We start from the raw sequence: 25,083 nt of genomic DNA on the forward strand, positions 1-25,083 counted from the left end.
CAATTTCTGCGCCTCATATCTAACTGGTTCCTTATCGATCTAAACTGGTTCTCCAAAAAGTTTAAATTTATACGATCAACCTTTATAATTCCGTTTTAACTGTGAACCTTATTGCACTTAAATTACATAACTTATACATTAATATATTTTTATGATTTAAAATACTGCCACTGTAATTCTCTTCAAAAAAGTTTAATAGATGAATAAAATATGCAAGTGTTGAATTATTGACCTAAATTATTGTCTTATCTTTGTGCAGAAAATGAAATAATGCAACAATAAACATATTTTACAGTTTACAGAATAAAGTGCTCCTTCTCCGATTTACATCCAGGATCCAAGAATATTTTTTTCTGTCTTCTTTCATTAATTATTTCTTTATTATTGATAGCATTTATTCAATTAGTACATCGATTAAACAGCTTGATAAATTTACAGTTTTTACCATTTTATTTTACTTTTTAAAGTTAAGAGGAAATTTTTACAAATTATAGCGAGTTATTCGATTTATATATATTTTTTATATCATGACCTTATGTTCATCATGTGTTAATGTGATGTGATTGTGTAAATATGAGTGACATTTGTCATTTTTGATTAATTAAAGTATTCAGAGGGTGTTTACAATTGACCTTAGGACTGATAAAAGAAAAAAAAGAGAAAAAAAATAAACACAAACATGTAAACACACACACAAAAATCACCAAAGGAAACTATGAAAAGGATGCAGAGTTACTCAAAATTGGAGTGGTCATTCTAAATAATAATTAGATTTATTTGGCAAACAAAATTGTCTATATAACTTAAAAGTTACATAGTCTCATGACTGACATAATTCATAATTTATAATAAAAATTTAAGCCAATTTAAGAAGCTCAACAACTATGGCAATCAAACTTACTTAAATTTATATCAATTGATAAATCATACAATTGTTTGAATGAACAGAGGTATTTGATTAATATGGACTCTGGTATTTGATCAATATGGCCTCATTATTTAAAGTATTTATTCGAGAATAAAAGTTAAGTTATCATGTTAGATCATTAACACTACAGTTTGATTACGGATAGTTTTCATATTATAATTTTTTAAATGTTGAATATTCAAATTAAATACACCCGTTTTAATCGTACAGAATTTCTTAAAAATTGTATCATGTTAAACGTGTAACTTTCTTTGACACTGACCACGAATATAACTTAATTTGATATAGTAATTGTTGGCCACCCGTCAATTGTAAAGTTTAATAATTATATAAGCATTTTATTTAATAGTATGATAAACATGTACATAAATCTTTACCTTCTAGTATAATAAATCGAGCTGGTCTTTCCAGTTCAACAAACAAGCTAGCGCTTTCCAGAATTAAATTGACCCCAAAATAAATATAGCATCCCCGTAGGTACATGTACCATGGAAAAAATGAAGATCAAACTCCTGCGAAGGTCCATAGGAACAATTCAGACTTGGAGCAGAATCACTGCAGATCTCTAAAATCATCAATGTTGGGAGCAAGTAACAAAGAAGAGTGTCGGCTGGTCATGCCCGCTATTCTCCTTGTTAAAATCGGACAAACGGACAACATCAAAGACAGTATGCGACTTTCGATTTTATAATAGTTGCTAACAAGGTCATTTATCGACCTTTGATTGTTTTTGCAAATTTTAAAACGTTCATAACTTTATTTGTATGTACTTGTATCATCAAACTATTTGTCAATAGCTTTTTTTCGTTAGAAATTGTTAGCATAGAACATGTGTATGAAATCAAATGGGATGCACAGATGGAACTCGATATGCAGGTAACATTGTAGCTCCAGAACCGCAGCACAATAGTTTTATATATTAGACAGTACGCCACAGGGTTATCCCGTAATGCAGAAAGGTGCAATTTTCGGTGCAAGATCTTCTGCGCACTATTTGGGAGAATTTCCAACCACTGTACAATCATCTGCCGTTCATTCCGTAATTCTAGACACATACTTTAACAAACATATATTATATCTTAATTACTACCCAACCCCCCATAATCGTCTCTACATAATAAACCTGCGCATGTCTTGATTCACAAAATCCAAAACAAGTGAGTTTTTCGGTCCAAGGTTAGAGGCGACTTTAAAGGGTTAGTAGGTGAATTAACTATACAATCTGAATATAAAAAGGAAATTGATCGAACTATGAAACGAAAGTGCAAATAAAATCGTGTAATCTATCATATATTTTTGTCTTATTTTTGAAGGCAGATGGATTATATTTTTTGTTTTAATGCACAATATTTTCATATTTCGTAGAATATATTTTTTGACAAAACTATTTGTGAATCAAGAAAATGTATCAGCCATGCAGGCAGAGGTATAAAATTTGACATTACAATAGTGTCACGATTAAATTGAGAAAAAACAAAAATGAAACAGGGAACGGGTGCAAATTAAAAAAAAATATCTGAAAACCAGTTGATAGAGCAAAAACATGACTGAATACAAATCGGGTAAATGAATTGACATTAATAGGGTTTGATTTGAAGCCCAAGAGCTTGACCATAACCCCTGAATTTCTAAAATGGACAGGTAGGTAACTATTCTTTTTTTTTATTAGAAAGAAGCTTTCAATATGTTAAAATTATATTTAATAAAACCTTTATATATATATAGCCATGCAGGCAGGGGTATAAAATTTGACATTACAACAGTGTCACGATTACTGTAAATTAAGAATAAACAAAAATACCCGGTAATATCTGATAACCATTTGATAGCAAAAACATGATATATAATCTGGTAAAGAATTGACGTTAATAGGGAATTTGAAAACAAAATATAATGGACATATTGAATTTCAAAGTTAAAAGATAACTATCCTTTTTTTATTTTATTTTATTCAGAAAGAAGCTTTCAAATGTTAAAATTATATTTAATAAAACCTTTTTATATATAACAAAAATGCCATATTGATATCAAAATATAATGGACATAGATATATAACAGAAGTGGAAGAATTTAAAACAAAATATAATGGACATATGTAAAAGTTAACAACAAATGAAAATGTATATGCATTCCATTTATAATTTAAGACATTCTAACAGATACCATTTTCACATTGGCAAGTTCTTCACTGACCCCGGGAGACCATTGGTAATAGAACATTTCGTTTCAAAGACTTGAAGTAAATTCCTATGTCGATCATTCCACTGGCAGCTGATGGCATTCAAACGCGAGGAAAAATTCTAAGCTTAACGGACAAGCACAAACAAAACAAAGAATTTTAACATATCTATGCAATTTTAAAATACAAATTAAATTAAATGTAGTGAGATTGTACTTAAGGTGAACCCCTGATGAGGTGAGACTTTCTTCTTACCTTTAACTTTAAAAACAAGTCCTTAAAACTCTATTGGGATATTTTTAATAGATCAAATTTTTTATAAAGAATACAAAATTTTGAAAAAATTAAACATATAAAATTGACAGAATACTGTTATTTTACGATACAAGTTCTTTTTCTTTGAAAATCATATGTTTAGTCCGCTCCTTTGCCTCCAATAATAACCCTATGAAAATCACAGTAGAAGGGTAGAACGAAATAATCCATCTTTTAAAAGCATATGGGATAAAATTGCATTTCGCAAAATTAATTTTTTTTAATGAAACAAACTTTTAAAAAATATCCAGTTGCCGCGAATTTACTGGATTGGAAACAAGTCAATAGTGTCTATATTTATAGCTCTGAATACTTTGTATTGACTCCCTAATCTCACCTTAAAGAAGAAAACCACAATAAATCATTAAATCATAATTTATCTACAGCAAATAAACACATTTAGTTATACATGTATATCATTCAAAATGAAGAAAGTTAAAAGAACAACATTTAATATTATCCATTGAAAGAAAAACGTATGTTTTACGCCATCTATTTTACATTAACACAATAAGTCTAAGTACTAGTACTTGAACATTACTTTGAAAATCACACGTCGAATGTTAAAAAATCAGATCATTGTTGAAATTAACACACAGCGCACTTTCCTTGGTCGATGTTAAACGCCTCCAGAATTAAGAATTGAGAAAAAAATTAATAAACCGTTTCCTTTAGTTAAATTGAAAAAAAAAATCTATTGGGGTCAGTTTCTTTCCAGTTTATTAAAATTGAGATCATTTACCATTCTTGAGAGCCTGTTCCTGTGATGGGCATCATTTCATCACATTCTAGATCCTTCCTGCGCTTCCTTCGAATCCACAGATAACACCCTACAACAACAATCACAAGTCCTACGGCCACCCCTGCTGCTAGTCCGATCAAAAGAGTACGGACGGGCGGATCATCAGAGGCGGATTGTCGTCCGACTACTATTATATTAGGAATATCTGTGTCATTTGTCGAAAGTGTTGTAATTACATATACGTCTTCATTTATGGTATTATTATAAAAATCAAAATTTCGTAATGTTGTTTGATAGGACTTTGTACTAGGAGCAGAAGGCCGGGCTGTTATTGTGGTTGACGTAGTTTGCAGAGCGGGTTTAGTTGTTTTAAAACGTGTTTTTGTTGTCGCTTTTCTTGTTGAAGATTCTGTTGTTGGTCTGGTCATTATCATTTGAGTGGTGGTCAGTCTTGTTGATCTAAACGCTGTCGTAGACACTGATTGTTTGGTTGAGCTGGGTGGAGATGTGGCAGCAGTTGTGGTTGATTTTTTGGTAGACGCTCGTAAAGTTGTCGAAATTTTTGTCGGTTTTGTTGTCGATCTTACCAGTAACGTGGTGGTTGTTGTTCTTAATTTTTTTGTTGTTTTCGTCTTTTCTGTAGGCTTTGTAGTTGTTCTTGACTGCGATGTTAAGGTGGATGTAGTAGTTAATTGTTTGGTAGTACGCGGTGTTGTTGTATTTGTTTTTGCTGATTTTGTGGTTGATCTCGATGCTGATGTAACGCTAGTTGTATCTGATTTCAGTGTTGAGATTTTTGTTGGCTTTTCAGTAAAGGATGCCGATGACGTAGCAGTAGCAGTTGACTTGATTGTACTTGTCCTGGTTTTTGTTGGTTTCTTAGCAGAGCTTAAGGTTGATGTGGAGACGGTGTTGGTTGTTGGATTTCTTGAGCCGTTGGTAGTTTGTACTTTTGTTTGATATCCTGTAGTGGTAAGAGTGATTTGTTGTGCTTTTGATTGCTTATCTGCTGGTTTTGTTTTATACTCTGTGGTTACGAATGATTTTGCGGTCGATGTTTCTACATTGGTTATTGGTTTGATACCCGGCTCTGACGTCTTCATATTAATAGTTTTAGTTTCTGCTGTGACTGAAATAGATGTCCCATCTTCAGGGATAACTGTTATATCTTTAGTTATGTTTGTTTGATCTGACTTGATACTCGTATTAATGTCAGGTTCTTTTGTCACACTAGCCACATTAGAAGTCACGTGACTCTTAGTTGTATGACGTATTGTTAACTTCGTTGAAGTCATATCTGTTGTAGTTTCCACTGTATTTGCGTCATGTGTTTTATCTGTTGCTTGTACTGAACTGGTCTCTTGTGTTACGCTTATTGGTTGTTGAGCTTTATTTGTTGTAACGTTTTGGGATGCTAGAGTCGTATCGATATAAGAAGTTGAAGTTGCAGTTAATTCAGTTGTAGTTGAATCTGGGATATCAAATATAATTAGAGCAAATTAAAATATATGCTGATAAACTGATTTGAACGTAATAAATAATGTAAATAAACACAGATAATTGCAAACAAAAAACTTTACTTTGAAGTAATAATAACCTCTGGCCATATATATATTTTCAGCTTGTAAACAACATTTGCATTCAGTCAAAGCTTAACGAGTTTCTTTGGAACAAAGTACCCTTTTTAATTGCTACTAATGACTCTGAACTTGCCCAACATCTCTTGTCAAGAAGTATTTTAATGCTTTTTAATTAAAAAATTAAGTCTGGACAGGACTTTAATGTATTTCTTCACAAATCCGAAAAAAATATAAGATATATCCATACATCCGGTATTAGGTAGTGACATTACATAAATATTGCATGTAGTTGAGTGTAACATTAAATGTTTTCACTCAAGATAACCACTGTCAACCGTGCGCAGCCGAGGTTGACAATGGTTTTCTTGGGTGAAAACATTTATTATTATACTTTCATGTTAAATACTAAAATCTGATTGGTTTAGAAGTTAACAATTTATTATGTTAGCAACACACGTGACAACGGGTAACACAACGGTAATACATGGTATCAGTTGCGCGTTTGAAAGAACCGGAATTATTATATCCGATAAATACTTGAATTTTGCGAGTGTAGGAAACATGCTTGCGAGCCAGAAATAACGAAGCTTTAAATATGATAAATGACTCTAATTCGAGTATCAAACAAACAATAAGGAGATTAGTGAACCGGTGAGTGTGAAATCTTCCTAATACATGAACGTAAAGACGATCGACGCTTAATCAATAAGACATTCAGTATAATAAAATAAATGGTGCCTGTTTTGGAGGGTAACATTTGAAATTGACACCCCTCGGAAAACCATTGTCAACCTCCGCTGACGCGTCGGTTGACAATGGTTTTCCTTGGGGTGTCAATTTCAAATGTTACCCTCCAAAACAGGCACCATTTATATAATGTTACACTTAACTACATGGTATTTATTATATTATACTGAATTTTTTATACAAATACATATTACAGTGAATCTTGCGCGCATAAATTCTGTGCAGTCAACATTTTTTGGAATATCATCCGTCGTCAAGCAATGTTGACTGTTGCTATGCTCAAGGGTATGGCTTCATTATTTAGCAGGTAATGGTGTTTTTAAACATATGTTTCTCTACGAATTAGATTCAACTAATTTACTTGAAAGTATAATACTTTGAAATCTATCCATATATTAGATAGTGACATCAAGGCCACATGCATATGGCACCTTCAGATATCATACAAAAAACCTTTTCGTCAATTACGAGGACAAAAAAATTAATTCTTTTCTGTAAATGTACTAGTATTGCCCAAACATAAAATAAGTATTTTGTCTTAAAATGGCATATTACTTGCCGACATAATATTATTTTTATACCTTTAAAAATTTGTTCCTTAACAAATCTATACGAAAAAAGTCGAACATTTGTTTTGCTGAACGGGCATAAAAAAGTCGATGTTGGACCGCTGAGTGAGATGTTGGACCGGTCGATGAGATGTTAAACCGCTTACGTCACAGAATGGGCGGAATTTAATTTCATTTTCATTCTTTAGTGTTCAAAAGTGACGGACCTGAGGTCACGGAAGACAGTAAAACACACATGTATGTCCAAAAAATAAAAAAGAAAGGTATAACAAAACATTTATTGACTAAGTTCTCGGGCAAAACGCGGACCCTCGAACCAAACTGTCTGCCTTCGGCCTAACCGCCTCAGGCAGACAGTTTTGGTTCTTGGGTCCGACAAAACGCACGTTGTCCTTTAACGTAGTCAATAAATGTATAATATTATCAAGTAATTAATAACTACCTCGGCTATTCCTTAAGAAGTCACGATAAATTACTATATGTGTTTAGCAAACTATGAATACCAAGAAATACACAACAATCCATCTAAAAATCTTGGATAAGATGAATTAAAAGGCATTTTCTAAGAGTCGGTGCTTGGTATTTGTCCAACACAGTGTTTCTGCATGGTAAATTAAGTAGCATTGAAAAGCATTAGAGCATAACAGAGTTTCTGGTAAAGTCAGCAACATTGAGTGGCATTTATCGAAGACAGAGTTTCTGGTAAAGTAAGCAGCATTGGCTGGAATTTGTTAGGGCTGAAACGATACGCCCCCTCCATGATACGATACGTATTGCAATACTTGTGTCACAATTCAATTTTTTCAATACGATACAATTTAAGAAAGAAACTATTCATAAGGTTAAAGAAAACATATTCAGATTTCAAAAAAAAGTAAAAGGTGGTGATACAATAGAGAGAAATACTACCAGGGGTATGCAATATAATATTTAAGTACTAGCCCATGGGCAGCATTACAGTTACTAGCCCCAAGTAAGAAGTTACTAGCCCAAATATAGGGACAAAAATTGAAATAAAACTAATGTTGAAAAAAATTAATCGTAGAAAAAGTCAGGGTACTATATAAGGTCATTCTTTTTTCAAAATAAAGTTTAATTCTCACTATTAAAATTAAATCTTATAAAATTAATGATTATGAAAGAAAAATAAATGAATTTTTAAAAAATTATCTGATGATCTTTCCGTTTCTGATTATTTGCACTAGCTAATTTAGAATGAAAATAAATTCCTTTTGTTTTCATATTAAATTATTAAATACACTAGAAATGTATTTTATGTGAGTCACAAAACACTGATCTTTCAGTTCATTGGGTGATCGTAAATAATTCAATAAGATATGTGCCTTTATTTACAATAAACGGAGGAATGGAGGAAATTCGGATTAGGAAAAAACGATCGTTTTTGGAAGTAAATAAGTCAGATAGTACTGCAAAATGGAGAAAATTATTGAGATTTATTGACGGTAGAAGCATGCTGCCTGGAAAATATTCACTGGTTGGGAATTTGATAGCAAAAAATGAGTGAAAATACCGGTTGTATTTTTCATGTATTGCATGCCAAGTTATAATTTTTTCTAGCCCGAATTTCCAAATTTGTTAATTGCACATCTCTGACTACTTGTGGTTCCGTTGATTAAGAGCACTTTATTCGTATCATTCATAGCAGTAACAGCCTGCTCTGAAACTTTACCGTCCTTTGTGTGTGTCATACTAATAAAATAAGGTCGAACCCGATCTATTTTAAAGAGTTAACCAAACCCGATTATAAAAAACGTATCGAACCGAAAATCGAAATGGTGAATCGAACATTGAACCGAGCAATTATATCGAACAATATCGATATTTCGGTGAATCGTTTCAGCCCTAGAATTTGTACAATAGAGAGAGATTCTGATTAAGTCAGCAGCATTGAACGAAATGTGTTCAAGAGACAGCTTCTGGTAAAGCTAGCAGCATTGAGTGATAATTGTACAAGAGACAGAGTCTGGTCAAGTCAACAACATTGGGCAGAATTTGTACAAGAGAGAGCTTAAACTCTTGTAAGCCAGTGGCACTGAGTGACATTGAAAGGCATTTGTCCAACACAGAGCTGATAAAGCCAGCGACATTGAGCGATGATAGTGCTTATGGTAAAGGCAGCAGCATTTGTCAAAGGAGTGCTTTTGGTAAAGTCAACGGGATTGGCCTGCATTTGTCAGCGGCATTGAGTGGCATTTTACCAAAACAGCTATGGTGAAGTCATTGGCATTGAGCGGCATTTGTCAAGCATAGTGCTTCTGGTCAAGTCAGGGGCATTCAGCGGCACAGTTATACAAAGTAATGAAATTATACAAGGTAAGAAGTTTCCTTCATATTGTTAACTTGTACAGTATTATGTTTTTCTTCATACATGTATGGTTAATATACAAAAAGGAGTTTTCCTCCTTTTGTTAACTTTCGCAGAAAGCATAATAATACCATGATTATATTATAATCAAATTGGCTATAAGTATGTATCCGACTCCTATTCCTACAATGTTTAATTAGCATATCTATATCACGCATTCTCAATTTATAGTGCCAAATCGACTTTGGGAAAAGTCAAAAAATTTTGTGAACTGAAACTAACACTTTTGTATGTCATTTGAAACATGAAGGTGTATAGTTATTAAAAATCACAATTTGATTTACATACTTCATGCTGTGTTTTGTTGACCTCCTTCGAAATGAATGCGGTTGTAGGGCTAATTTTACACCAAGATATTTACGTGATGTTGAAAAGCCATATGTGGAAACGAAAGAATTTTTTTGAAAAATACAAAATTAAGATAATACACATCAAATTTTGTTAACTATAAACATGTATGAAACCGTTTAAGCACATTTGTAAAAGCGTGTGAAATCTTTGATTCAATTATTAGTATAAACAAAACTGGCATAATTTTCATTTAATGAAATTATTTTCTTTTCATTTTAAAAAGTTTTTATCAAATCTGACGATAAGCCTAATAATGACAACATTCCCTAAAATGCTTCATTATTTGATTCTTTATTAATCTGTTCAGAGAAACGCACATTATTTAAAATATCAGAAGGTAAAAATATTTTGCCATTACCTGATTACGAAGTGTTTGCTAAATATCACGTAAATATCGCACATAGATATCATACAAAAATAAAAGTATATTGATTTCGGGGAAAAGTGAATATATTATTACAAATTGTTGAATTTTATGAATTTTTTTATCCGTGTTCTTGACAAAGGGTTGCACTGAAAATTCAAGTTATGACTTATCTATAGAGGATTCATTTAGTTTATGACCATCCCCCCTTCCACCATTTAATCTGTTGATTATTTCAAATGCTTAATTGCTTGTGAAAACTTTATCGTCAAATCTCAAAAACAAAACAAAGTTACCCCCACCACCCTTAAAAAGGTTTGTTAACAATTACAGTTGCATATTATATGTGCTCTATAGAGCAATATACGTACATTCTACATTAATATAACGTAAATTGAATCCTCAGTACATTAAAGCATAGACGCATTCGTTCTAAGTTCTATGTCTGAGCAACAATTTAAATGGGAAAAATTAGGTGCACATGTATTTCTTGCAAAGCAACAAAAATGGAAATGGGTTCAATTTCGACCAGTTTCTTGACGCCCAAAACCCGTCTTTTTTCTTTAACCCGATGTGGAATACCCCCCCCCCCCCTACATACAGCGCAGCGGTTATTTTCTTGAATTATATTTTCTACGAAAAATAATATATTCTTCTTCAAAATGTTTAGCTTGGTATACAATTTAGGTGTATATAACGTTTTTTAAGTGGACGAGACACTATCAGTTCAAACAAACAACAAAATACAAACTTTAAGTAAGTTTTGTTTCAGATTTACGTTCCGAATGATAACGTGCATTACACATAAAACTATGCAATATTAACCAATTGCTCAAAATGGAAACATTCGATTATTAAACCACAATTCTACTTGTTAATAATATTATGTCAATTCAATTTTCAAATCACACGGAAGCACAAGATAATGTGTAAAATATGTTCAACTTTGCATGTGCACTTCCATTTGCATTTCTGAACTCTTGTTACAGAAAAAAAATGTCATTTAAAGAAACAGTTTATTTCTTCATGTTTTTAGTTTTTAAATCATTAAGATTCACTCGCAAATCTGTTCAAACAGCTTTAGAATTTAATTCTAATTTACTTTAAAACATGGTAACGTAAATATGGTAACGTAAATATCGGTAACGTAAATATCTTTCTGAGATTTATCATAACTTTTAATGCTGTTGTTTAATTATTCAACTGTTAATTAAAGGCATATTCTAGTGCTTGAGTGTATAGCAATTTGACCCATAGGAAACAGTGTGGTTCTCTTACTCAATTTGTGAATAAGTACTAACACGTAAATATCGATGAATTTTTTAACCATTAGACTCATAAGAAAAGGGGGGCTATATTTTATAAATACAGATAAACAGTGTCTTTTTTACCATTCCATGCAATGGAACAGGTGTTCATGATGTTAAAAAGTTACGACTTAATCTTATTGAGTCAGTTCAGCAATCCTTCCAGTCCTTTTGAATTTCCAAATAGAAAAGTAATAATTTTGCGGTGACATCAAAATTTGATAAATATTTTAAAATTTTTATAAATTTGTGCCACGCATATGTGTGAAGGGTGTGATGTTCAGAAAATATAACTCAATTGTAGGACAATCTTACTAAGAAAAAGATATGTAATGATTAAAAACTTCTTTTTGGTTTAAAATAAAAACTAAACTATGATCGGCGACAGTAACGTAAATATCGATTTCTGCTATAAAATGCGATTTTCGCCTAAGACAATCATTCAAGTTACAACAAACAATTGTTGTATTTTAATCAACAACCAACAATGGTTCATATGACTGGCAGCAAATAAAATTTATAAGAAATATTATATTACTTAAAACACGGTACATTATTTAAAGCGAATTGAGACTATAATTTGAGAATCAGTGATATGCTTTCTGACCAGGGCTATGATATTTATATAATTAGTATTTTAAAAGATGTTACCAAAGTACAGACGATCACCTGTATAATTTAAACTTTAATATATGATTGTATTTTTATAATTAAAATATAATTGAAGATAGGGGAAAACAAAAATCTTACTTCATAATCAAGTCCTTGCCATTAAATAAAAATCAAATATCTTTTCAGTACCTTTCATACATCGAATGGAAAAGATCTGTGGATAAAATGTAATAAAAATTTAAGATATATGTACTTCAATCCTTGGTCTAAACAAACGGACCGGCATTTATTTTTGAGTAATGCTATACATCTTCTTCAGGCGAAAGAATTTTTATTGTAAAAATTGGAATTAAAAATTATTATAAAAGTTAACTTTTTATGAAATGTATTAAAACAATGCAACTAATACTTTACCTTTATCTTGGACAAATGCCGCTCAATGTCGCTGATTTTACCAGAAGCTTTTTCTCGTGAACAAAGCTGCTCCAGACCAATGACATTACCAGATGCACTATCTTTGACAAATGCCGTTGACTTCGTCAGAAGCTCCAAGTCGGAAAAATACCACTCAATGCCGATGGCTTTTCCAGAACAAATGCCGCACTATGTCACCGACTTCAGCCGTCGCGCTGTTTGACAAATGCAGCTCAAAACCACCGATTTCAGCCGTCCCTCTGTTACACAAATGCAGCTCAATGCCACCGACTTCAGCCGTCGCTCTGTTAGGTAAATGCCGCTCAATGCCATTGCTCTGTTAGACAAATGCCGCTCAATGCTACCGACTTCAGTTGTCGCTGTTAGACAAATGCCGGTCAATGCCACCGACTTCAGCCGTCGCTGTTAGGTAAATGCCGCTCAATGCCATTGCTCTGTTACACAAATGCCGCTCAATGCTTGTTACACAAGCCGTCGCTCTGTTAGACTAATTCCGCGCAATGCTACCGACTTCAGCTGTCGCTGTTAGACAAATGCCGCTCAATGCCATTGCTCTGTTAGACAAATGCCGCTCAATGCGACTTCAGCCTCTGTTAGACTAATTCCGCGCAATGCCACTGACTTTAGCGGAAGTACTATCTTTAACAAATACCTCACAATAAAGCTAATTTTTTTTTCAAGAAGTTCTGTGTTGGACAATGCTCAATGACGTTCATTTCATCAAAAACTCCGTGCTGGACAGTGCCGCTTAATGCATCTGATTTTATCAGAAGTGCTGTATCGTTCAAATGCCGCTCAATGCTGCTGACTTTATCGGAAGCTCTGTGTTAGACAAACGCCGTGCAATGCTGCTGACTATCAGAAGCTCTGTGTTAGATAAATGCCGCGCAATTGCAGCTGATTTTTTCAGAAGCGCTATGTAAGATAAATGCCGCACAATGCAGCTGATTTTTTCAGAAGCTCTATGTTAGATAATTGCCGCTGAATGCCGCTAACTTTACTCTGTGTTAGATTAATGCTGCTGGCCTTACCGGATGCTTTCTCTTGGGACCAATGCAACTTACCATTTTAGACAAATGTAGCTTCCAGCCACCAACCCAATATTTTTTTTTAATTGCTTGACTTCTTACATGAAGTTTAAACCAACACCCTCTTTATGTTTGAAGTTTAATGCTTTTAAGGTTATTAGTAGTAAAATAAATGTGCAGTAAACAATAATGAAATGCAGGCAAAAGAATACGTGTTTTGTTTACCATGTGTGCAGTTGGTGATGGAAACGTCATCGATTGCAATGTCTCCGCGATGGTCATCGCCACGAGTTCCGGTAATTATAATCTACAGAAAATTAATACCGCAAATGAAACTGCTTTATTGTTATTTTTTTCATTAAAAATACTATTTACTTTAGAAATAAAATTAATGAAAAAAGGGAGGGGGTAAAACCTGGAAGCGGGAGGTCCTTGCTCCGATTTCTAGAGACCCTTTGTGCCAGGTATCGCCTTGGTTACCAGACATACTCCACACGGGGTCTAGATTAGAAGAGTTGGCATCAGCATCTTTTATTCCAACTTTCAATGAGCCTACATCTGGAAAAAAGTATACATTTAATTCAAATATCTGCGATTTAAAAATTTAAGATACTATTAAAGAAATTCATTTTATATCATACAAACATTATTTTGAATATACTTTAAAAAATCTATATCCACCAGCAAATTCAGAATTAGTATAGAATACTTATAAATTGTGTAAATTGAATATTTAGAAATTTTGGATTAAAAAATATATATGTATTCTGGAAATGCAACTTTTTTTTAGAAACTGAATACAATGTACGTATTTACCCCCTTCTCTGTCTCGTCCAAGCATGTGATACCAGAATTCAAAGCAGAGACCAGCTTCCACCGGATTGTAGTAGGGTGACAACAGCGTAGTGTAATCCCCCGGCCTTCTAGGCCTAGAGGCCTCCATAAATAGATAGTGACCTACAAACAAAATTACAAATTAATTTGATGTCTCAAAAAATTATTTGTATATGTACTATAGTATTGAGAAATCCGTTTGAATAGCTCACTTGGGCTTTTTAGAATTAATCCTTTACACACACACACACCCATTTATTTTGTGCATACCGTGGGTATCGCATTCCTATGGCACGCCAAATTCACAAAAATGAGCAAAACATAGTTTCACAGTCGATAAACTAGGTTTATCGGTTGTAAACTATAGTTTACGGACTGTAAACTATAGTTAACGACGTTAATCTATATTTTACATCTGTAAACTATAGTTAACCGATAATCTATGTTTCACAACCGTAAACTATACTTAACACTGAAAACAATCATTTGCGATTGCAAAACATAGATTATCTGATAAATACAGTTTCAAGATTTGTAAACTATAGTTTACAAACCGTTAACTATAGTTAACGATCTGATAAATATAGTTTCACGATTTGTGAAACTATGATTAACAACTCTTAACTACAGTTTACGATCGTTAACTATAGTTTACAAACGTGAATCTATGTTTATCAACAAAATCTATTGTTAACGCTTATTACAGACAGATAAACTTAGATTATCATTCGTAAACTATAGTTAACAACCGTTAAATATAGTTTTATAGATAAAAACTATACTTAACGAATCGTTAACTATAGTTTACGGTTTGTAAACTATAGTTTACAGTCGATAAACCTAGTTTATCAAATGTGAAACTAGGTTTATCTCATTTTTGTGAATTTGGCGTGCCATACATTCCAATAACCAACGTGGCTCCAGAGTATCCATACTAGGAGATGTTTAAACCCCTTGAAAGCGGATCGGAAAATAAGATTTTTATCAGAGATGCATGGGGACCAGTCTCCTCACCTTAAACAAATCCAAATATCGTGTGTCCAGGGATTGTTTGTTTCGTTTCGTGAATTATTTTTATGCGCCTGGATCGACAGATCCGGGGCGTATATTGTTTTATCCAGTCTGTCTGTCTGTCTGTCTGTTTGTCTGCAAACTTTAACCTTCGCCATAACTTTTGAACCATGAAAGATAGAGACTTCATATCTGGTATGCATACTCCACTAATGAAGCTCTTTCAAATGACACCAAAGGCAATGACCTTGTGACCTTGACTGTGACCTATATGCTAAAAATAGCTTTTTCTGCAAACTTTAACCTTCGCCGTAACTTTTGAACTATAAAAGATAGAGACTTCATATTCAGTATGCATACTTCAATAATGAAGCTCTTTCAAATGACACCAAGTTCAGTGACCTTGTGACCTTGACTGTGACCTATATGCTAAAAATTTCTCTTTTTTTGTCTTCAAACTTTAACCTTCGCTGTAACTTTTGAACCATGAAAGATAAAGACTTCATATTTGGTTTGCTTACTTCAATCATTAATCTCTTTCAAATGACACCAAAGTCATTGACCTTGTGACCTTGGCTGTGACCTATATGCTAAAAATACATTTTTTGAACCTTAACCATTACTTTTGGACCATGAGAGGTAGGGACTTCATATTAGGTATGCATACTCCACTACCGGTAATCAAGTTCTTTCAAGTGATACCAAGGTCAATGACCTTGTGACCTTGACACTGACTATATGCTAAAAATAGCTTTTTTGGAACTTTGTGCCGCCGGGCGCATAGCGTTTCACAAACACGTCTTGTTTTTTCTAATTTTTAGCATGTATTGTATATTTTCAATGTTTTAAATGAATAAACGCTTTATTCAAAGAAATTATGCGGTATTACAAAGAGGTTCTTATTACTTAAAGAATAGTTTCCTGAAATTACCGATATGTTTATTGTAATCAGTTTTATGGGCATAATTTAACTGTCGAATTTTTTTTCGCCTGGTTTTAATTATAAATTCAGACCTGTGTCTTTGTCTGGGTTTAATCATAAAGTCAGACCTGTGTCTTTGTCTGGGTTTAATCATTCAATCAGACCTGTTTCTTTGTCTGGGTACGTATGATCTGAGCTGGGTCCGGTCCCAGTAGAGTGTCTTATCTGAGCAGCTGTAGTTCGTGTCCAGTCAAAATATGGAGTGTCCGAATCATTCTGTTCCCAATCACACAAATCAGCCGTCTCAAAATCACAAGACTTCTTTGGTTCCACATCTACGAAGTCGATTGATTTGAAAAATATAATACATGTATTTACCAAGGACCAAGAGAAAGATCACGCATATCCCTTCCCTCCTCACCGCCCACGAAATAAGATTTTTAAGTTTTGACAGCTAGTCTACTCTTTCTGGCGGGTGGAGTACTTAAAATTTTTGGATGAGGTTCCCCAATTTTTTTTAATACAGTGGCCATGGGTCTGTTTGAATCAGAAATTAACACGCAAGAAGCGCGCACAATTAAATTTCTTAATAATATTAATTTTCCATTTCCTGAATGTAATATACTAGTAAGTATTGGTGACTTACATATGCATTGTGGTACTTCACTGCTCCACTTAGACCCGTCACAATACAAAGTACTGTTTCCAATTAATGTCAAGCCAGACTTGCAGGAATACTTCAAAAGTCCATTCCTTAGCTTTGATTCTATTATCATATCTTTAGTTTTCTTTAATTTTGGACATTTTCTACCATTTGCTAAAAATAAATCAAGATGAAATAATATTGTACAACAGAAAAATATAATAGAAGAGTTCAAAAACATTCAGCATTGAAAACAAACATACCAACGCAGACTGGCGTGGGGAAATTCCATTCTTCGTTTCTGCAGACTGCCACTTTCGCCCCAAAAAGTTTGTACCGTCTCTTACAGCGATATCTAACAAGGCGACCTTTACTTCGTATCCTAGCTGAACCATTTTCAAGTTTTGGCGTTTTGCAATTATACCGTCCTGCTGTGAAATAAAGAGTTGTACTATAAGATCCGGACATATTTTTTTTATTGTATGTATATGGTTTTGAAAGATAATTTCTATGTCTAAAAATTATTATCAATACTTTTTACTGAAAATTTTACTGAACTTAGTTTAAAAATCAAAATATTTTTATACAGATAAGTAAGTTTGTTGCCCTGGATTAAAAATATTGACATATTTTAAGAAAAGTAAGTTAAAGGTCTAGATTGAAATTCTCAACTGAATTTCAAATTTTTGAAAAAGTTAAAATTGCGTTGACAAAAATGATAAGACAACATTTTCCTATCTGTAACCACCAGGGATTCTTTAAAGAAAGTCAGTTGAGGACAAATTTATGTTAAAGCTATCAAATCAAGGAACATACTTCCATACAAAGAAGGGTAAATTATAAACTTACCTCCTTCCGAAATTTCGGTTACAAGGTAAAAAGTTAGAATAATTCCAATGTACGGGATTTTCATATTTATACCGCAGATTTCAACTTCAGTAAAAAAGACATCAAAGTACGGTCATACCTAAGTACACAACCGGAAGTAAGCAATTAGAGGACCATGGATTGAGATGGGGATTCAGCCTTTAAGTAGCAAGCATCTTGACATCGCTACGTTTTCTCGCTAATTAGGACCCAGTCTCGAATTGCAGCAGGAACGAGACCATCGAAAATATAAACAACGTTTATGGTTGTTTGATAGGAATAATCTGCTTTCAGCTTTACTTATTAACCCTAAGTCGAGAGATAAATATTAATGATGATTTATCTAAATCTTTAAAAAAAATCTTGTCCTCAAAGCCCATGGGGCTCATTGCTGTCCAGCGTTCGCCGTGGCTTATGGAACATGGAGGGAACAATGAATTTGCTTTCAAATTAACAGCTTACATTTTTAAAAAGGTTTTTTAGTTATCCTCGCGAAAGTTTCATTGATTAATCTTGTGATAATCCGACTTTAATAACTTCACAAATCTTGAATTTACACGATTTACGGATGCTGACGTATCATTGCAACAAATTGCAACGCTACATGTACATTTTTTTAAATCGGATTTTAAAGATTTTCTCCTATATTTTCCGATGTAAAACATTGTTCTTCTTTATAATATGATAACAAAATTTCTAGTTGAAAGCTATTTTGATGCTAATGTACATATACACGTTTCAAAAATTCTAAAATTTGTTTAGATTACATGCCTTCAAATATACAAAGGGTTGAAAAAAATTAAAACATGTAATTAAAAACATGTACTGAACAATTGTACAGACAAAACTTCTTATTTAGGTTACACAGAAAGTGGTTTAATTATAGAACTAATGCCTAGGTAGTATTAGTTAATGGAAAGAGAGTTCAATGTAAAATACTGCATTATTTAGAGGGTTGGGTTGTTGTGACCATTTTTAGACTATAGGACTATTGTTCTCCTCTGAAGAGCTCTATTTAAATATATACAAAAAAAAAAATCAAAAATGATCAAATTCTAAAACTAAAAGAATTTATGAAAGTTTTTTTTGTTTTTGTTTTTTTATTTCATTTTATTTATTTATTTATTTATTTATTTGCCAAATGATTGTTGACAGCTTAATAAGTTATCATATCTGAAAAAAATGTTATATTTTGTGGTTAATTTGATGACCCTCCAGCCTACTTAGTTAGCAGTGTATTAACAAGTGAAGCACAAAGAAAACATTGAGTTAATTGATTTATTTATATATATATATATATATATCTCTCTCTCTCTCTCTCTCTCTCTCTCTCTCTCTCTCTCTCTCTCTCTCTCTCTCTCTCTCTATATATATATATATATCCTTCGAATAAATTGGCTATGGTAGTTGTAAAACTATTGACAGATAGTAGAAGATTATACTAATTTCAAGTCACATTATAATTAAAAGCATCAAATAATGAAGTAAAGTGGTACAGCATTATGATGAAAATGAGCGAATGTTTATCTAACGATTGAACGTACTATTTTAAACTCAAGGAGCATTGGTTATTATTGCGAATATTTAAAGAATAAGTAAATGTCTTCAATAAACTATAATTGATACATATAAAAAATATTGGTAAATTGTTAATAAGCAAAATTCCATACATTTAAGGTTGCATCAACATTGCTGATAACTATAAATAAACATATTCGCTAGCCAATATAGTTTATAATCCGCATCACCCCTCTTTTTAGGATCAGAGTCCATTCGCTTACGAAGATGGTATATACTCAAACGTATGTCCTTTGACTTATTTTAAATAGTTTGAACCTAGTATGACCCTTGACTTATTTTAAATTGTCTGAACCTAACAGTATTCGTGAACTACAAAGCTTGAAATCATTCGGACTCGTCTTCATTAGATTCTGCGGAGGAGCCTTGAGCATCTTTGGATACCTCTGGGGGTAGGGGCAGATCGGGATCGGGCTGTTCCCCTGATAAATTCTCGGTCGTATCTTGTTCCGGTGGCGGTGGGAGGGGCGGGTCCGGCTTGTCAGCGGAGTCTTCAGCTTCTAATGGTTTTTGGTTTTTATCGCATACCGCTTGCTCTTCAATTTTCTTCTCCGAATTACAATCACCATTTTCAGATTGCAAGGAACCTTTCTGGTTTGTTTCTGTATCTTCTTTGCTTTCTGTCTTAGGACTGCTGTCAGACATTGTTTCGGATTTAACTTCCGATTTTTCAGTGGTTGGTTTTGATTGGTCATTTGTCAATTTGACGGAATCAGACCACTCACCCATGTTTTGATCTTTACTTCCTGTCAAGTTCTTAGTGTCACCAGGGGCTGATTCAGTGACTTCTTTCTTTTTATTTTCTTCATCTTTCTTCTCATTTTCATCTTTTTTATCTTCGCAGAGATTCTCAGTTTCTTTAATGAATGACGACAGGATATCAATAGACGTCTGAAATGCATCAGCCCCATCTTCAGTTTTCGTACTTCCGTCTGCTCCAGCCTCTTTCTCAGTCTTTTCAACATTCGTGTCTTTCTTTTCCGTCATTTCTTTGCTCTTGTCTTCCGTAGTATCCTTTTCGGTCTTCGCTTGTTCTGTTGCTTTTGAAGCTGCATTTTGTTCTGATGCAGTGCCAGATTCAACTGAGAGAGCTGCAGGTTTGTTTTCTTCTTGGGTTTGGGGAGTTTGTTCAATTTCTTTGTCTTTCTGCACTGTTGTTTCTATCTTTTGCTCTGATGTTTGATTTGGATTTTCTTCAGTCTTTTCTTGTTTCGTCTGATTAGCATCATTTTCCGTCTTCGACTCAGAATTTTCTCCCGTGTTTTCTTCAGCCTTTTGGTCAGAATCTTTCTCCTTCTTTTCTTTTTGATCTTCGTTTTCATCCTGGGATTCTTTTGTTTTAGATTCTTCGCCATCTTTAACCGGTTTGCCTTCCTTGTCCTCTATGGCAGCTCCAGTCTCTTCATCTAGAAAGTATGAATTTATTCCTACAAACAGGAATTATGAAATATATAACACATTGAAAATTTTCAAATTGATTGGGGACTGGTTTTCGACTAAATTACCGTATATTGAAAGGTCTATGTTCCCTCATCTTGTAGTCTGTTTAAAAAATGTTTTTCAAGAGAATTTTTAATGTACTCGCTTCTCATTATATCGCCGGTTCCATTGTATCGCGGAATATTCCAAAAATTCAGATACATAGCTCATATCCTGTCTGTTTAAATATATCTGCTTGTCGTCCGAATGTAAACTTTTGTGACGATTAAAAAGTATGGAACATGTGTCAGTAATTTTTTTATTCAAATAAAACGTAATTTTACAGATTTCCATTACCGTTTATAAAATATCATATTTAGATCATTGATTTTATAACCTAGTAAAAGCCAGAATAAAGTTCATGTTTCGAAAGTCTTTAGTTTGTATGAATGTTTATTTTTAATGTAGAATTATAAATATAAAAATAAAAATTGAAGTTGTGTAAATTTCATGTTTTCCTATAGCGCGATACTAGGTAACTCTACAATTTAGGAGGTAAATAAGACTTCCCGTTTTAAAAATAGACAACAAATTAAATAATGCAAACTTGAGAAATAATTTGACACTAAAATGTTAGGCCATAGATTGGTTTATGGATAGTATTTGATGAAAGTTAAAGTAAAAAATTGTTTTAATGCAAAGGATATATATCACTTTTTTAAAATAAAAAATATTAGTACATTGACCTTCATTAACATTATTTCCATGTTTTCAATGGAAAACATACACCTCCCCATACATGGACAGAAGGCGATAATTCAGGAAGGAATTACTTACATTGTATATTACATAACACACAAACGATGTTTACAAACGAGCAGAAACTTACACAGCCATTACGAAGGACTATTTTAGAAAAGTAGAACTCTTCATGAAAATGCACGATTTGATGCAATGAATTATGTTACTCGTATACTACAGTACGTATTTGTTTTCCTGCCTTCTAGTTCTCACAACAACTAATTTTACCACTGAATTTTTGAAGTTTTGGAGTAGCTATAGTAAAGAAGTTTCCATTGCATTAAACATGAAATAGTATAGGAACTAAAATGAAGTAGTTTACTTTATTTCGATAAGAAATACCTTTGTCTATTTAATAGTGTATTTGTATACGAGGGTTGTCAGGAAAAATCGTGGACAAAGCGTTTTTCTCGAAAAATAATGGGCGCACTAAGCTAATTTTTAGGCAAATGTTTATTTATCACACCGGTATTTAAGTGCATCTTTTTTTTCATATTTATAAAATACAGACAAAAATAAAGAATTTGTTATGCTTGAATGTGCACAGAGTAGGTCCTAAATATACTAAAGAGTAGTGAAAATTTTAGAACACATTGAAGATTATTTTTCAAACTAGGCAACTTGTCCCCGATTTAACCGGACAACCCTCGTTTAATGTACTATTTTCATACTGATTTTAAGTACATCGGTTAATATTGATTTTTTTTTAGCGATAACAAACCATATTCATCACCAAAAGAGTTCTTAATTAATTTAAAAATTTAAAAAAAAATTAACATTGTAAAAACTGTAAAATGCAGGATAAGACTGCCATTTCTATTTCTCTTTATAAGAAGGACATGCTGATTTTGTTTTAGTATTATGTACCTCGACATTTCTTCAGTTGTTTTCTTGTCACATAAAGAAGGACAGCGGCCAGTATACCAAGCAGAACAACAGCTAAACCAATCGGCAGTCCGAAGAAGACCATCCTTACTTTATGCATTTGTTCCGGCGACAGTAACGGGAGCGTGTTGGTACACGGTTTCTGCTCTTTTTCTCCTGGTTTGGAGATGTCAAGATTTGAGGTTGTTGATTTAGTTGCTGAAATTGGTATTGTTGAAGCAGGTCTCGATGTTACTGACTTTTTTGTTGTTGTAGGTGTTGTCGGTTTTATCGTTGTTGTTGTTGTTGTCGTCGTTGTGTTAGGTGCTATCGTTGTTGTTGTCGTCGTTGTGTTAGGTGCTATCGTTGTTGTTGTCGTCGTTGTGTTAGGTGCTATCGTTGTTGTTGTCGTCGTTGTGTTAGTTGCTATCGTTGTTGTTGTTGTTTTCGATGCATCTGTTGAATTAGTCTTTGGTAATTGGTCATCTGTCTTTAATTCCTCTTCAGTTTCATCTTCCGTGTTTGAATTCGTTATGTTTGCTGTTCTGTTTTCAATTTCCATTGAGATTTCCGTGGATATCGCGAGTTCCATCCGGACAACAGAAGAAATCAATCCCAGTCCAAACCCAGCCGTCAGCAATGCTGTAACAATTATAGTTAGTGCACATTGTATTTTGAAAATCTTATTTTTATTTCAAAAGTCATGTTCAATTTTATATGAAAATAACAGTTGTACTTTTTAAAAGTAATTTTTTTTTAATATCTTTAAAGTGTTTGACACTATCGTTAATGTTTTAAACATTATCTTTAATATTGTAGTGTTTTAACAAATCATGTCTATTTTTAATATATTCGATCGGTGCACACTATTAGTTCAAGATATATTAACTGTAGTCAACGACGACTCACACAAGTTGTTCCGACAAAAATAGTTCCATCATTAATAAGTAGATACAACATGATTGTTCATGATAAGAATAATGTTGTGTATGTCATACGTAAAAAAACCAAAATTAATGTTAATTTTTCCTCCAAAGATCACCCCCCCCCCCCCTAAATGCAAATAAAAAATGTTAATATTCCTACGCTCGCTCCCTCCTCAGCTTTTTTTTAAACATGTTTGATAAGGTCACCCAGTCTCCTGACCATGCTAACAAACGGTACACATACCTATGTCCGCAAAACCAGTTAGCCTTGGTCTATACACACGTGCGATGGAGTTCCGCGAACAGAGAAGTTACGATGGCAGACAGAACTTTTTTTCATAATTAGATCACATGAATACAAATTCTGATTAATAAAAATTAAACGATTGTCAGTTTAGAAATCCCCGGCCAGTTCGGGTTTTGTTACACATTTTATAAGTACTCTCCCTATGTATAGTTTGTCTATACACGTGTAGGAATCTTCTCAGGGATTGAAAATTCCGTCATTTAATATACTACACACACAGAATGATATTTTTTCTTCTTCCCTAAGAGGAAACTATATGATTATTAACGAACAATCAACATGATTTTACTACAGTTGTTGATATAGTATAATCAATTCATCAGTGAAAAAATATCAACCGAAGAATGACCTAGATATTCTCTCGTAATGCTACGGACTCCTTAATGACGTTTATAAAAATACAACTGCACTGTCTAGTTATAGAACTTGTGTAAATTTCGCTAACACTGTTAAACATATTAAATCTTAAAGTCGATTATCTTTGGATACGGGGTAACCCGGCCATATCTATTCTTGTCTACAAAGAAAAAACAAAAATATTGGATTCCTACCTAAATGGGTCTTCATAATCACTAAAAGGACGTACTGGTAGCTTTACTTCTAATGGACACGAAAGACTCCCGATTTCCTCCACAGTACAGGAAGATTTAAGACTTTGGTGAATCCTGTCTACTTCCTTGTATTTTGTGGAGAATTTTATCCTTTAGAGGAACATTTAATGGCATCAGACAACATAAGTACCCGCCAAAGTGGGTTTTCTGAGTACTTTTATTTATCTAGTTGGTTGCAATACATGTATATTGTAAAATGCCAAAACAATCCTCGACATTTTTTTATGCAAATTAGAGAGTTTCCAATTTTTTTTTCTCTATTTAAAATTGCTAGTCGTGTGTAGAATGATAAATTTTTTTTCACAGTGTTGTTTAATTGAACTCTTGGATGAACCCAAATATGCTAACTAAAGGTTATTTTAGATTAAAGTCTACTTGTTTTCGCCTCTCCGTAAACCATGGATCACTCACTGAAATGTTAAGACAAGTCCCTGGTTTATAAGGTTAACACAGATTACAATATATCATTAAGACTTTTATTGAATTTTTAAATAAATATCACACAATGTGTTTTACAATGTGCTTTGTAACACATGGCAGATTTCTCCAATACCATCTATAACACTCGCAATGATACAAGTATGCTCCAAATCAAATTACATGTGTATTTTGCTTCTCTAAATAAATGAACAGTATTGTTTTATAATGAAACTGTTTTATTTTGTTAAATTTAAATCAAAAATATCTAATATTTTAAAAAAATTATCATAGGTGTTTTATATATATAAATATTATTCTCCATTTGGTTAACAATAAA

General features: G+C 33.0%; 1 protein-coding gene across 4 annotated transcripts; it reads right to left on the minus strand.

The window, feature by feature from the left end:
• Positions 1-3,783: 3,783 nt before the first annotated feature.
• On the minus strand, positions 3,784-24,379 carry LOC134230764 (uncharacterized). Of its 4 annotated transcripts, none has more exons than XM_062712606.1 (8): positions 24,267-24,379; positions 17,217-17,384; positions 16,957-17,127; positions 16,475-16,645; positions 14,360-14,500; positions 13,959-14,101; positions 13,769-13,850; positions 3,784-5,635 (listed from the first exon to the last, which is right to left on the minus strand). In XM_062712606.1, the coding sequence occupies exons 1-8, from the start codon at positions 24,280-24,282 to the stop codon at positions 4,161-4,163; spliced, it is 2,367 nt and encodes a 788-aa protein (XP_062568590.1). In that variant the 5' UTR covers positions 24,283-24,379; the 3' UTR covers positions 3,784-4,160. The 4 variants fall into 4 exon arrangements, with proteins under 4 accessions (XP_062568590.1, XP_062568589.1, XP_062568592.1 ...); XM_062712605.1 differs by lacking the exon at positions 24,267-24,379 and adding an exon at positions 17,803-18,240; XM_062712608.1 differs by lacking the exons at positions 3,784-5,635; positions 13,769-13,850; positions 13,959-14,101; ... (2 more) ...; positions 16,957-17,127; positions 17,217-17,384 and adding exons at positions 19,169-20,804; positions 22,486-23,124 and having other exon boundaries at positions 24,267-24,297.
• Between the last annotated feature and the right edge of the window lie 704 nt (positions 24,380-25,083).

Source organism: Saccostrea cucullata, unplaced genomic scaffold (genome assembly GCF_032062105.1).
Source record: "Saccostrea cucullata isolate Sc308-1 unplaced genomic scaffold, CSIRO_AGI_Scuc_v1 ctg136, whole genome shotgun sequence".
In the NCBI taxonomy this organism is placed as follows: Eukaryota; Metazoa; Mollusca; class Bivalvia; order Ostreida; family Ostreidae; genus Saccostrea; species Saccostrea cuccullata.

What these genes read in the sequence shown, in the direction of transcription:
- LOC134230764 (XM_062712605.1), bottom strand. Translation starts at nt 17,866, where the DNA reads ATGAAAATCCCGTACATTGGAATTATTCTAACTTTTTACCTTGTAACC. An exon ending in TGAAGTACCACAATGCATAT is followed by an intron (nt 16,646 to 16,956) that starts GTAAGTCACCAA and finishes TCGACTTCGTAG; the next exon opens with ATGTGGAACCAAAGAAGTCT. An exon ending in GTACCCAGACAAAGAAACAG is followed by an intron (nt 14,501 to 16,474) that starts GTCTGATTGAAT and finishes TTTTGTTTGTAG; the next exon opens with GTCACTATCTATTTATGGAG.